The following is a 14,256-nucleotide window of genomic DNA, read 5'->3' on the forward strand; positions in this document are numbered from 1 at the left end:
ACATTGTCTATTTGTCCTACATGTTTGCATCTTTATCTATGGCTGGTTTGTGTGGCAGACGCACATTTGTTTGGTGAAGTTTACTAAACATTAAGACTTGCTTAAAGAATTAATGTAATGAAAATGTGCGCATTGAATGGATTCAGTCGTGTTCAAATGATCACTAAACGTTTGTCATGACATCTCTCTGCTTGCATGATAAATATTATTTTAGAAATAAATAATTATTTTAGTTTAACACGGCATACTTGTTCAGTGATAACTATGAAATAAAAGATAAAAAAGATAAAGAGTCATAACGTTCTTATCAAGTAGCTACTGTACGATGTTGTATCCGATACGAAAAATGTTGTGATTGTTACAGACACAAATACAAATACTGGCTGTCATATGAAAATTTAAATATGTAATGTCATAATAGTTTTGACAATTTATATATGTAATTGTTGCATTAGGTTATAAATTAATAAGATAAAAAAATTTATTTTCATTTACAGCATCATGAACCACGAGTAGTCGAGTAACTCGAGTATTTTTTAAATAAAAAATCAACTAGTAGGAATCAGTAATCATGCAACCCCTAATGAACACATATGAATGTATGACCAATTAGCCATAGGCTCAAATGAATATGTAATTGATAGCATATAACCCAAAACTCAATATATCACCCAAAATACCAACTGCATATATGACCTATAAATTAAAACTTCAAACAAATATATAATCATTAGGGCCGGGACTTTAACGCGTTAATTGAGATTAATTAATTACACAAAAAATAACGCGTTAACTAAGATTAATTAATTACAGAAAAAAAAATCCCGCATTTTTAATAACTTATTTTTGCACCGCGGAACGTTTCTCACTGGATGAGTTTCGGCGGACCGATTATACTGGAGCACCAACTAGCGTTCGCACATCACCAAAGAGTATCTATACTCTTTGATATCACCGCAGCAGCACATCGAGCCTCAAGTATCACCTAAACGCAAAACATATAGCAGCTAGCGTGGACTTTACACTTTATGTTCAACTATGTATTATTTTGTTGGTGCAACAGTTTAAGTTGAACTCTTTATTGTTTTGGCCAAGGTTATTGAGAGTTGGGCTTAGTATGTTATGGCCTCTGAAGCAACAGAGAGATGTTTTCTAATAGTCAGGGTTTCCAATGTTCTGAATGTAATTGACAGTATTGTGTTTTACTTAAAAAACACTTTACAGAAGGTTCCAGCACCTATAAGCTTCCTGAATTTCTGAAATGTACTATTTCTAAATTGTTTCTAAATATGCTATTGCTACACTTCATGGCACTGGTCTAGACTTGGTTGAACAAAAATAAACAATATTTTGATGCTTAAGCTTATGTATTCAGTCATTATTCAATGGTATACTATAAATCCATGTGAAAAAAAAATTACTTTCTCACTGTTCTCAGGTCAAATATTTATCTGCAATTAAAATGCGATTAATTTCGATTAATTAATTACAAAGCCTCTAATTAATTAGATTAATTTTTTTAATCGAGTCCCGGCCCTAATAATCATACAAATAAGCATAACCATACCCACAACATATAAGCCCAAATAAATTTATATTATAACCAAGAACTCATTGACCCAACTGAATATATGACCAATTAACCATAAACCTACCTTAATATATGCTCCATAAACATAACTACACATAGCCACAGAATATAACCAATAAACCAAAAGTGAAAATTAATATAACCAATGAGCCACAGACTCATCTAAATATTAAAATCAATAGCACACAAGCAAACAGTGTATAACCAATAACCAAGAGCCAAGTTTAATATATAATTCACAATACATATATTAAAAGTACAAACATGTAACCAATAACACATAACCCCAACTGAAACTGAATGTATAACCATGCATCATAACACATTAGACTAATGTGCCGATTAATGCAAATCAGTATATAACAATGATCTATAACTCTACCTGGAAATATAATCCATAACATATTATCCCAAATGCATACATAATCAAATAACCTGTATGACCAGTAACTACAAACAAAAACATGAGAAGATTACATTATCAGATCCCAAAAATTAAGTACTTGACATTTTTAAATACTTGTAATCATACTACAGTTACTTTTTTATTGATAACAAATGATTCACACAATAGCAATAAATAATGAATAATGTATTGGTTCTCCCTATTTATTCTTTTTTTTATCTTTTAAGTTTTCCTTTCTATAATAGCCTACCACTTATAAACACTCTTCCAGTTTTGTTGACATTTACACAATGACCAGTCCCTCTAATGTCTGTAATAACACAGAGAATTGAGAGACCACACGGCATTTGACCACTGGATTCACAAAATCATTTTGCAGTGCTTTCTCAACATTTCAGCATCGCATCAACTACTAATGAACACATTAATTAACTTAACTATCCCTCAGTGGGTTATTTGTATATTTGTATACATATCACTCTGTCTTTTGAATGCTTTCGTATATCAAACACATCCAAACGTATTTCGTATTAAAATGTCATACAGGGATTCCCTTTTCTTGTCTTTTCTTTTTCTTTTTTTGTCAGCCGAACCTCTTTCACCTATTACATTTACATCTCATATATTTAAAAAAGGACTATGTGTTCCAGAGTGCTCTATGCATCTTACAGATTAAAGTCAAGGACTGAACATGTGTTTCCCCTCCATACGCTGTAGATCCATGTGCCACTTGAAAAAGTCAGATCCAGCCATTAAAGCACATGGCCGAAACCTCACGGTAGCTAGAGTGCAGAAATGCTCCAGAACGAGCATCCTCATGAAACATTTACACGGCTGTTCCCCGGTGAAACAGCACATTCCCATCTAAAATCCCAGCAAAGCGGAACTCTCTCCGCCCACACCAGCCGCTCTCCATCATAAACAAGCCCAGCTGCCAATCACATCCACCGACACTCCCTGTCCTCTTACTAATTTAATTAGTGCTTATCCCTGCTCCTCTTCCGGACTCGTTCCGCATTCATATTTGCTGGTAAAACACAGAGGAATAATTCATGAGGAATGTAATTAAAGCATGAAGTGTGATAAAGTTTAGTGGCACTAATGAGGACGTCCCCCCTGGGGGGCTTAAATATGGAAAGCCCGAGTCAAAACTCTCGCTCTGTAAAGATCTTCACATCGACGAGCAAATAGTGTCATCAAGACTGACATTATGACAGTATTGAAAGCAGATTAAATCAATATTGATTCTATAGACACAGGGATGTGAAAAGCTGTGGTTTTTAAATATGTTCAATAAAGTAAACACTCAACTATATATATATTTATATATATATATATTGTGTTAGGGCAAAAAAGAAAAAAACAAACAAATAAAACCTGAAAAATACTACAGTTTACAGGTTTTAACAGTAGCATTTAAAAATGTTCATGTTTATTTATTGGGTTTGAATTAGACAGAATATATACCATACTCACATCCTGCCTAATTCATTGTTAATAAATAAACATGAGGTTTTTGTTTATGCAATGTTATGTAATGTTCTGTTTTGTAATGTTTAGAACTCTTGAATGGCTTACAGCTGACTGATTTATGATTCTGACTGACAGATGAAATCAATCAATCACTCCTGTCACTGTTTTTCAAGCCCAGAGCAAGGATTCTTCTCCTGTTTGTTGTCCTCGGCCTCTTTCTCTTGAGGTGTGTATTGACAGGACCTCCAGCACGGAGGGTCCCGCTTCAATGTGCTCAGACGAAACGAGTCAATCAGTCGATACAAGCACTCGACCAAAGGCTTCACTGCAGAATGCAGGAATAGCTTTTGTTTTCACCTTCACAACGACCAATGACTTATTTAGGTAATTTATTAAGACCTAACTTTGGTGTTAGTATTTTACACACATCTGGATGCTGAAACTGCATGCTATTTTCCAATTTAAAAATGAATGAATTTTTACCTGTACTGTACTGAAATTAATAATTGTAATAATTTATGAAGAAGAATAAAACAAGTGCTGTACAAAACTGGCGTCCCCGTAACTTTTTCCGTTTATTGTTAAACAAATAATAATATGATTTTTTATCCAGCATACAAACCTCTCCTCCCTGAAAATAACCCTCATGATCATCTCATATATTCACAGCAGACCTCCGCTCTCTCAGCACTCACCTCAGGTGTGAACAGAGATGCGTTTTAATAATGAACAATGACTGAATTACTCAGTTATTCAGCAGTTTTACATATCAATGCAAGTCCATTTTGAGCTTTGGACAAAGCACCTGTTTTAAATTCTGAAGTCAGAAGGAAGTTAAAGAGATAAACTCGCTGCTTCTCAGGACATCAACACCTCATGGATGCAAATATGATGAAATACTGAAGAACTGTCTGATGGAATGCATCATAAATCCAAAGCATATGCATTATAACATAAAAATTGAATTATCTATGTATGCATTCATAATCCATATAATACATCTTACAGTTAGCTGCATGTTATTGTAAATAATAATAACCATGTTAAAATACAGTCGAGCAGAAAAATATCATTAATAATAATAATAACGCATGTATAACACCCGATTTCAAGTGATGTCATGTTATCATGTATTTTGATGCAGCATACACTTGAAATAAAACTGTATATAATCATAATGAAAAATCATAATTTCTACTCTTTATAATGTATTATACAGACTTACACTTTTGAACGATTGATTTAAATCACTCAAATGTCCCTTCATAGCTGACGCATATATTATTTGTTTTAATATAAGCACGAGATGATTATTTTGCAATCAAATGATGCACGCAAATTATAAATAAAACACCAATAATGCACTTTATAAATGAGCCTTGCAAAAACATAAGCAAGCACGGGCATTAAAAAAGTCATTCAAATTGCAATGCATTATGGAAAATGCTGATGCAGCCTTCAAATTATCATTTCATTTGAAACTGCACGCGTGAGTGTTCGGAATCACAGAAGCATTCAGATTCACCAGTGACAGAGCCACGCGCGGCACTCACCTGCACGACACGGTGATCTCAACTTTCGTGGCGGGAATCACCGCTGCGAGCGGCTCGAAATCCGCGAGACTCGCCATATTCAATAAGCCACTCATCACTGTGGACATGCTGCTGCTGCTGCTGCTGCCGGGGGAGCGCTGCCACGGACACGCACCGCGAGCATCATTCAGCCCGTGGATTCGGAGCGGGCGGGTGCGCGCGCGTGAGAGAGTCACGCGACACAGGCGCGCGAGCGTGAGAATTCCTGCCCGTCAAGAAGCGCGTCATTGAGCTCAGAAGTGCGCTACAGGAAGACGCGTGAACCGCTCACAGATAAAAACATCCAGCATGCGTGTAGATAGGCTACTGTAATCTAGATATCTCATTTTCTGTTATCTGTCTCTGATAAATATAGCAGTTTATGAAACATTGTGCAAGTAGCCTGTAGTACGTTGGCCGTCTACTTTAAGAATGTTAAATATACACATTTAATTTGTCCACAATTTGCATATTCATGCATCACTTCAATTCAATTCAAGTTTATTTGTATAGCGCTTTTTACAATACAAATCGTTACAGAGCAACTTAACAGAAAATTATGTTTCTACAATATTTAGTAGTAGCTTATGGTGGTGACTGTCAGTTTGTGCACGTTTGACAGGATTTTTAGAAAAAATGAATACAAGACGTAGAGACGATTAATATTATTAATACTATTAATTAATAATTATTATATGATGCAGTCACACATGTAGCAATATTTGTTAGTTCTGTTTGTTGATCCTTCATCACATGAGGATTCGGTTCAGGTCAGTTCTGTGATAAAATTCCCATAACAGTGTAATTCTATGATATTAGACTGTGTAGCTTATAATAAAAGATAATGAATTTCAAACCTGAACCAAACATAGTTTTATTCACAGATCAACAGTCTGTCATTAGTCTTTAGTCTGCCACAAAAAACAACAACATTAAAATCATGAACTCAAATGTGACTGTGAAAAGAAAACAAACAAACAATGACTGTTGTAAGTAACAGTGCGTAAATTAGACCTTTCTGTATAGCCTAACGCTATTAAGCTTAAACGAAAATAACGAAATAATTATGTAGTGAAGCATTTTTTGTACACAGTGCCGCGAACAATCAATCACTCCTGTACGCATATCACTGTCCTCCTCTCGGCTGCAGCAACTTGCGCTCTCTTCATCAAGGCTTAAAACAAAAAGGAGACAAAAAGGTTGTATTGTCTTTATGCATATAGATTAATTAGATTAATGAATAGAAACAATGAAACTTTAATAAAACTATAGCCTACCTTGGTTGTGGAGGCCTGATGTCAGCATATTTTGTGGAGGTTTCACACCCGTTCTGAGTATGCATTGCTCATGGGGATGCTCAAAATGAAAGACAGTAGCTTGGCATACTGTGGGAACGCAGACCTGCTTCTGAGTGCTTGGGCCCAAAGCTGACCTACAGGTTGACTGTGTATCTCCAGATGACACAATATCTCTTTCAGAACACAGCTCTCGTTGTAGAGCTCATCCAGGTCAAGCTCATCCTCCATCTGAAGGGCAGATACAGCTGCGGTTAATTTCTGGTAGCTGATTTCTTGCTTTTTCCTGTAGATTGAAACACTGGATGTTGAACAGTGCCCAGTTTCTGAGAAATTGAACCATTTCTCAAGGTATTGCTCCACAGTATCATAGAAACTTGTGAATTCTCTCTTGAGCCTATCAACCCTAAGGTTAATAGAGGAGAGGAGGACAAAGTCAACTTTTGCTCTGAAAAAAGAATATTTTTTGCGCTGCTGCAGTTTGGTTTTGAGGCCGTTCATTAGCGCATACACTTCAACTAAGGTGAGACTGTCATTCTCAAGACTCGGCACCAGTGAACATCTTTAAAGTATTTTGCAAGAAGAAGAGAGTAACCTCCAACTCACTGCATTCATCTTCCTCTCCATGCTCATTACCCTGGAGTGCATCCCAGAGGACACGGGGGCACTCCTCCTCTCCCAGCGACAAGGAGTAGCTCCGCACAGCTGGCCAGGTGTTGATAAGTCTGTGAATTGCAGGGAGCAGGCTCAACCATTGTGTCGGGACGTGGCGCAACAGTGTATGTTACTCAATTTCAGCAAATTCAAACATTTCTTTGAGGATGGAAACTCTCTTGGCAGAACAGCTGAAATGGTTGAATGGTTTTATCACAATAGTCTCCACATCTGTTTGCAGTGCATTACAGGCACGTTCAACGGCATCGTGTATAATGTGAGCTGGGCAGTTTTTTTCTGACTTTGGTAAATGGAGTGTTTTCTGCTGTAATTCTGCTGTCGCATTGTCAGCCGAGTATATAGAGATGTTATGGATGCTGAGTTTGTGTTCAGCAGACAGGTCCAGTAAGATGAGTACTGAGGATTTTGAAGCTGCTCTTGCCAGTCACAGGGCTTCAGTAACTGAGAGCAGAGCAGTCTCAGTTGAGTGGCAACTTTTGAAGGCAGACTGATTTTGTTCCTATATTAGAGGCATCTGTTGCAATGGAAAGAATATTTCTTTTGACTCGAGGCTCTGGTAGAAGTCAAATGCGAGGGGTGCCAGGACGTTTGTGACCAGTGCCTCATGTTTTGTGCGACCGCAGGTGATGAATTTAGCCATAGCCGAGTCAGAGTACAGTTTTTGTGTTAACTTCATCACACAGTCAAGCGATCTGTATGATTGTTGGTGGGCCACACAGTGGAACATGGTGGTCAGCTCAGCAGCAGCTATTTTATTATACATGGAATCATCCTGCTTCTTGAAGAAAGATGAGACTAACGTGTTGGTCTGTACTATCATGGTGTTGGTACAGTGCAGCTTGCTGCTAGCATGCAGGCTTCCACCAAACTCTTTCCTACACACTTTGCAGAACGCTTTACTTTCACTGCTTAAGGGTGTGGCAATCCATGGGTACTTCCCCACCCACTCCTCCAGGTACCTGCAGAGGCGTTTTTGCTTTTTAGCAGTATGTTGGGGTTCCGGTACACCACCCATGTCAACGGAAAGATGCTTCAGCCAATAAGCAGCCGGCGGGGACTGGTTGTAGGACGACTCAACCTCCGCAGACAGTTTTTAATTGTTTATCATACAATAACTACTCAAGATTTTGCTTTGAAGGGCCAGTTTTGGGATTCGGGACAACAGTTTAGATTTTGGGACTGTCACCCTACCATTAAAGCCTGCCAAAGCTCACCAGAATATACAGGTAAAGCTATATAACTGGGCATTCGCCACAGGATTCTCAGGTTACTTCAACTGAAGCCATGAGTCATGCAGCTACATAGCATGGCTAGCAAGGCAGTACTCATTCCTGAATCTCAGGGAAGTAAGGTTATGTTAGTAACCGAGTACGTTGCCTTTTGATACTACACTCGTACTGCGTCTTGCTAAGATGCTATAGGAACACAGTACAATCACGTCGTGCTAATGTAGTGGAACGATTAAAAGTATCAAACTTCCATAAGCAGAAGTTAACAACAACCCAAGGCTAAGACGGGCTGAGCTTCCTGAGGTCACACCCGGCATGAATCTCAAGAATTGCCTGTGATGGGGGCCTATCTGGATGTGGAAGTATGCATCCTTAGGTCAAGAGAAAAGTGTGAGTGACTTATAAACATCACCCCTCCAAGACATGCTGAAGGATCTATTGGACAGGTAGGACTTAAACCACAGGAGTGTGGTTCCAGAGACGCCCATATTTCTGAGGGTGGGCAGGAGAATCTGGTGATTAACTGTGTCCAAAGCAGCAGAGAGATCCAGTAAGATGAGTCCTGAGGATTTTGAAGCTGCTCTTGCCAGCCGTAGGGCTTCAGTAACTGAGAGCAGGGTAGTCTTAGTTGAGTGGCCACTTTTGAAGCTAGATTGGTTGCTGTCCAGGAGGTTGTTCTGTACAAGGAACATAGAGAGCTGGTTGAACACAGCTTGCTCAAGTGTCTTTGTAATGAATGGAAAAAGGGATACCGGTCTGTAGTTTTCTAGAAGCACTGGATTTAGAGATGGTTTCTTAAGCAGTGGGCTTATCCGAGCCTGCTTAAATGCTGAGGGACATGTTCCAGAGTGAAGAGAGGAGTTGATAATGTGAGTAAGAGAAGGTATGACTGAAGAAGAGATTGCTTGAAGGAGGTTAGTGGGGATCAGATCAAGTGGACAAGTAGTAGGATGATTGGACAGGATAAGTTTGGAAACGTCCATCTCTGAGAGTGAAGAGAAGGATGAGAGAGAGTGTGCATTGGTCATTGTGAAATTATCCTCAGTCTGCTGTGTGGAGAATTGGTCACTGATGGTTCTTGTCTTATTTGTGAAGAGAACTGCAAAGTCGTCAACTGTAAAAGTCGATGGAGGAGGAGGCGGATTAAGAAGAGAAGATAAAGTTTTGAAGAGTGTCACAATAGTTATTAATTTTGTTGTGGTAGTAGGGTGTTTTAGCAGTGAAAACATTTGCAGAGAAGGAAGAGAGGAGAGACTGATACACACTGAGGTCAGTAGAGTTTCTTGATTTATGTAATTTCCTCTCTGCAGCCCTGAGTTTAGAGCGGTGTTCACGGAGAACCTTGGACAGCCAGGGGGCAGATGGGGTGGTGCGTGCTGGTCTAGACAACATTGGGCAAAAGTTGTCCAAGCAAGAGGTTAGAGAGGATCAGAGAGAGTCCGTAGCACTGTCCGTGTCCAGAGCTGAAAACTGAGACAGTGAAGGAAATGAGGGTGAAACCACAGAAGATAGGCGAGATGAAGAGAGTGAGTGTAGGTTCTGTCAAAAGGTGACCTGCGTTGGAGTATGTGCCACTTCAGGAGTACATGCTAGTTTAGCAGTAATGAGGAAGTGGTCTGAGGTGTTCAGTGGAGCAACTGAAGAGTTTGTTGGTCCAGTTGGTTGCCTGATTTGTGAGTCGCTGTAGTAGACACTCGCGTGAGATCAACTGAGGCGAGCAGAGTGTTGTAGTCAGCAGCCTGGGGTTTATCTAGGTGGATGTTGAAGTCACCAAGCAGTACCAGAGGAGTACCATCTTCAAAGAAACCCACGAGACTGCGCTCTACTCAGCCCCGCCTCCCTCCAGGGGGACTGCTCACGGTGACCTGCGGGAACCTGTGGGTAGGAGGCGAGAGAAAAGGAGATGGAAGGATGAGGAGTGACAGAGATGAGAGAGGGGAGAGAGGAGAAAGAAAAAAGAAAAAACAAAATAATTTGTTCCAGTTCCCAGACGCACTGCCGCTCGGCCCTCCACAAGCTGGGTGAACTCCTCTGCGGTGGCACTGGAGTACCCTCGGCAGACGGCATGACACTCCTCCGCTATTCGGTGGATGGCGACGGATACTACGGTTTTGGGAAGCCGGCAGGAGTCCCCTTTTCCCTGCTCCTCCTCATTCTTTTGGATGGCAGCAGGCTCCGGCCCCCTGGCAAATGGTGGCGACTCCTCCGCTTCCACTCGGATGGCAGCCACCCCTCCACATCGGGGGCAGCCGGCAGCGAGTTCGTCCATCCCTGGCAACTCACTCCAGCCCACCGCTTCGAGCCTCCATGGCGGCACACTCCCTCACCCTGCTCGATGGCACCTCAGGTTCATTTAAACATTCAAAAGAGTTTACAGCATTCAAACACAAGATGTGGGAAAACTCAACTGAACTGGTTACTTGCGTCCTATGTTCGAAGCGCATGGGGAGAGCCATGTATCATGGACAGCTACACCGAACCGAGCTCTCTTCAAGAAGTTTGTGTCCTCCTGCACCTGAACTAACAAATACAAATCGCAATTTAAACAAAAAGAAAAAGATGAGAAAGAGCCCAATTCAGCACCTGGTGTTCTGGTGTTCAAGGCTCATGCAGAGACAAGTCTCAACGTGCTTAAACACCAAATCTGCCATCTCCTTGTTTTTGACAAATACATTCAAAATATGCCAAAATAGCGATCTAGGAATGAAAGAAATTGGATGTGCATCCTTATACAGCTCAACTACAGGTTCAACTGCGGGCGGCAGTTCCTTTTCCTATTTGGCGCTTAAACTCTGGAATAACCTACCTAACATTTTTCGGGAGGCAGACACACTCTTGCAGTTTAAATCTAGATTAAAAGACCCATCTCTTAAACCTGGCTTACACATAACACACTAATATGCTTCTCATATCCAAATCCGTTAAAGGATTTTTAGGCAGTCACCCGGATCCAGTAGGTATCCAGACCAGATGGTGGATCGGCATCTAGAAAGGACCTCTACAGCCCTGAAAGACAGCGGAGACCAGGACAGCTAGAGCCTCTGGGACAAGGGGGAACAGGAAACAGATAATTCTTCTGAACAATCTGACTTTGCTGCAGCCTGGAATTGAACTGCTGGTTTTGTCTGATCAAAGGAGAACTGGCCCCCCAACTGAGCCTGGTTTTTCCCAAGATTTTTTTCTCTATTCTGTCACAAATGGAGTTTTGGTTCCTTGCCGCTGGCTCTGGCTTGCTTAGTTGTGGTCACTTCATCTACAGCGATATCGTTGACTTGATTGCAAATTAATGCACTATTTAAACTGAACAGAGATGACATCACTGAATTCAGTGATGCACTGCCTTTAACTGTCATTTTGCATTATTGACACACTGTTTTCCTAATGAATGTTGTTCAGTTGCTTTGATGCAATGTATTTTGTTTAAAGCGCTATATAAATAAAAGTGACTTGACTTGACTATACTGGATGCATTGTCTCTTAAAGTGACCGCGCCTAATCTTCTAGCTCTGCTGTCTGTGTATTTAATGTTAATTCAAGAAGATGAAAGACAGAAAGTCACTCACTGCTCTTTACTTAATGGCTGTGGATTATTTTTTGTTAAAACTACAGAGACCAGATATAATTGTTTATATTTTTTTTTTTACTATTGGGTGCAGGACTGTCACGATCATTAGATGGAGTGCCCATGAACTTAAGTAGAGGGCACTCCACTCAGGACCATTCCTCCCATCAACCACCAGTTGTCACTTGGACACTAGCACCTTTCATACTGTTGCACCACACCCAAACTACATTCTCCATGAGTCACTGAATCACCTTGCCACACCTGCACCTCATTCATCAGCCAATTTCCTTGCCACACCTGCACCTCATTTACACACACATAAAAGCAGCACAACCACTCTCACTCACTGCAAAGTCTTGTTTAGCCTGTCTAGCATTTCCGAGCGTTTTCCCCTTGTGTTTGTTTTTCCCATGTCTGATCTTGGATTGTGTATTTCGACTCTGATTCTCTGCTGCCTGTCCCGATCTCTGCTTGGTTCTGTTTTCGATTCTGGTGGTCCCTACATACCTGACGCCATTCCTGATTTCTACCTGTCTGACCATTCTTTGAATAAAGTTCTGCACATGGATCTGAACAGCTCGTTAAAGAAGACTTCGCCATACCAGGATCCAGCAGCCCGGTATACTCTCGTTACTGAAATGTTTGTTCCCACTTCAAGGTCAGCACATCAACTCTCCCGCTCTATCGTTGACCCAGTAGATCAGCTATTGCACCTTCGTCAAGGAGCCCTATCTACTGAAGAGTATGTTCAACAGTTCTGTGAGCTATCATATCAAGTACAGTACTATGATGAAGTTTTGTTTAAGGACTTGTTCCGTTTTGGACTCATGAACCAATTAAATCATTGTTACCTGAAGGGGATTTTAAGGGCAGTTTAAGGGACATCATAGACTATACACTGATTTTATGTGACTCTCCGTTCATTGTGGGAGAGGCGGAGGACAGCACTGAAGCCCCAAAGTCTCTACACAAAATGGCTGCCAGCCTGGAGACTGTTCACAAGATGGCCACCAGCCCAGTGCCGCTGCACATGATGGCCACCAGCCCAGCGCCACTGCGCAAGATGGCCGCCAGCCCAGAGCCGCCTGCGCAAGATGGCAGCTGCGGTCGACTTTCCAGAGTCAGGTCAGGACACCGTCAACTTTTCAGAGTCAAGTCAGGTCACCACTAGCACCCAATAATCAAGTGAAACAACAGATAAACTTCATGAGTCAAGTCAGGTCACCACTAACACCCAATAATCAAGTGAAACAACAGTTAAACTTCATGAGTCAAGTCAGGTCACCACTAACACCCAAGAATCAAGTGAAACAACAGTTAAACTTCATGAGTAAAAGCAAGTCATTAACCTCTGTGAACTAAGTCAAGTCACAGTTGATCTTCATGAGCCAAGTCAAGTCAACAACAATCTTCATGTACCAAATCAAACCACAGTCGATCTTCAGGAACCAAGTCAAGTCACAGTTGATCCTCATGAGCACAGTCAAGTCAACAATGATCTTCATGAGCCAAGTCAAGTCACCAAGTCTGCTCTGCTGTGGTGGTCCTCTGCTCCACCCTGGTGGGCTTCTGTCCCGTCTTCTCGGCTGTGGTGGTCCTCTGCTCCGCCCTGGTGTGCTTCTGTCCAGTCTTCTCGGCTGTGGTGGTCCTCTGCTCCACCCTGGTGGGCTCCTGCTCCGCTCTGGTGGGCTCCCACGCCACCTGCTCTGCTTTGGTGGACCCCTGTTCCCGAGTTAGGCCCATGGCGGGCCCCTGTTCCCGAGTTAAGCCCATGGCAGGCCCCTGTTTCCCTGTTTAATGGAGAAAGGCTCCTAATCTCCATGTTAGGCCCAGTTCTGCCTGCTCTGCCCCAGTCCCCAGCCACTGCACGTCCACATGGACCCGGCCCTCGGCCCCTCCCCCTATTCCGAATCCGCTCCACAATGGAGTGCCCATGAACTTAAGTAGAGGGCACTCCACTCAGGACCATTCCACCCATCATGTCACTTGGACACTAGCACCCCTCATACTGTTTCACCACACCCGAACTTCATTCCCCATGAGTCACTGCATCACAATCACCTTGCCACACCTGCACCTCATTCATCAGCCAATTTCCTTGCCACACCTGCACCTCATTTACACACACATAAAAGCAGCACAATCACTCTCACTCACTGCAAAGTCTTGTTTAGCCTGTCTAGCATTTCCGAGCGTTTTCCCTCGTGTATGTTTTTCCCATGTCTGATCTTGGATTGTGTATTTCGACTCTGATTCTCTGCTGCCTGCCCTGATCTCTGCTTGGTTCTGTTTTCGATTCTGGTTGCCCCTAACATACCTGATGCTATTCCTGAGTTCTGCCAGTCTGACCATTCTTTGAATAAAGTTCTGCACATGGATCCGAACGCCTCTGACTCCTCATTACAAGGACACTATACTAGTTCATTTTTGTAAGCGAGGATAGCTAAATAT

General features: G+C 41.5%; 1 protein-coding gene across 1 annotated transcript in view; it reads right to left on the reverse strand.

The window, feature by feature from the left end:
* Positions 1–5,187, reverse strand: part of LOC127947131 (copine-8-like) — a 57,747-nt gene extending 52,560 nt beyond the window's left edge. The window contains exon 1 of the mRNA XM_052544121.1: positions 5,024–5,187. Within this exon, the coding sequence (XP_052400081.1) occupies positions 5,024–5,130 (107 nt within the window). The 5' untranslated portion in view covers positions 5,131–5,187. The remainder of the gene's footprint in view (positions 1–5,023) is intronic.
* Positions 5,188–14,256: the final 9,069 nt, after the last annotated feature.

This window comes from Carassius gibelio, chromosome A25 (genome assembly GCF_023724105.1).
Source record: "Carassius gibelio isolate Cgi1373 ecotype wild population from Czech Republic chromosome A25, carGib1.2-hapl.c, whole genome shotgun sequence".
Lineage (NCBI taxonomy): Eukaryota > Metazoa > Chordata > Actinopteri > Cypriniformes > Cyprinidae > Carassius > Carassius gibelio.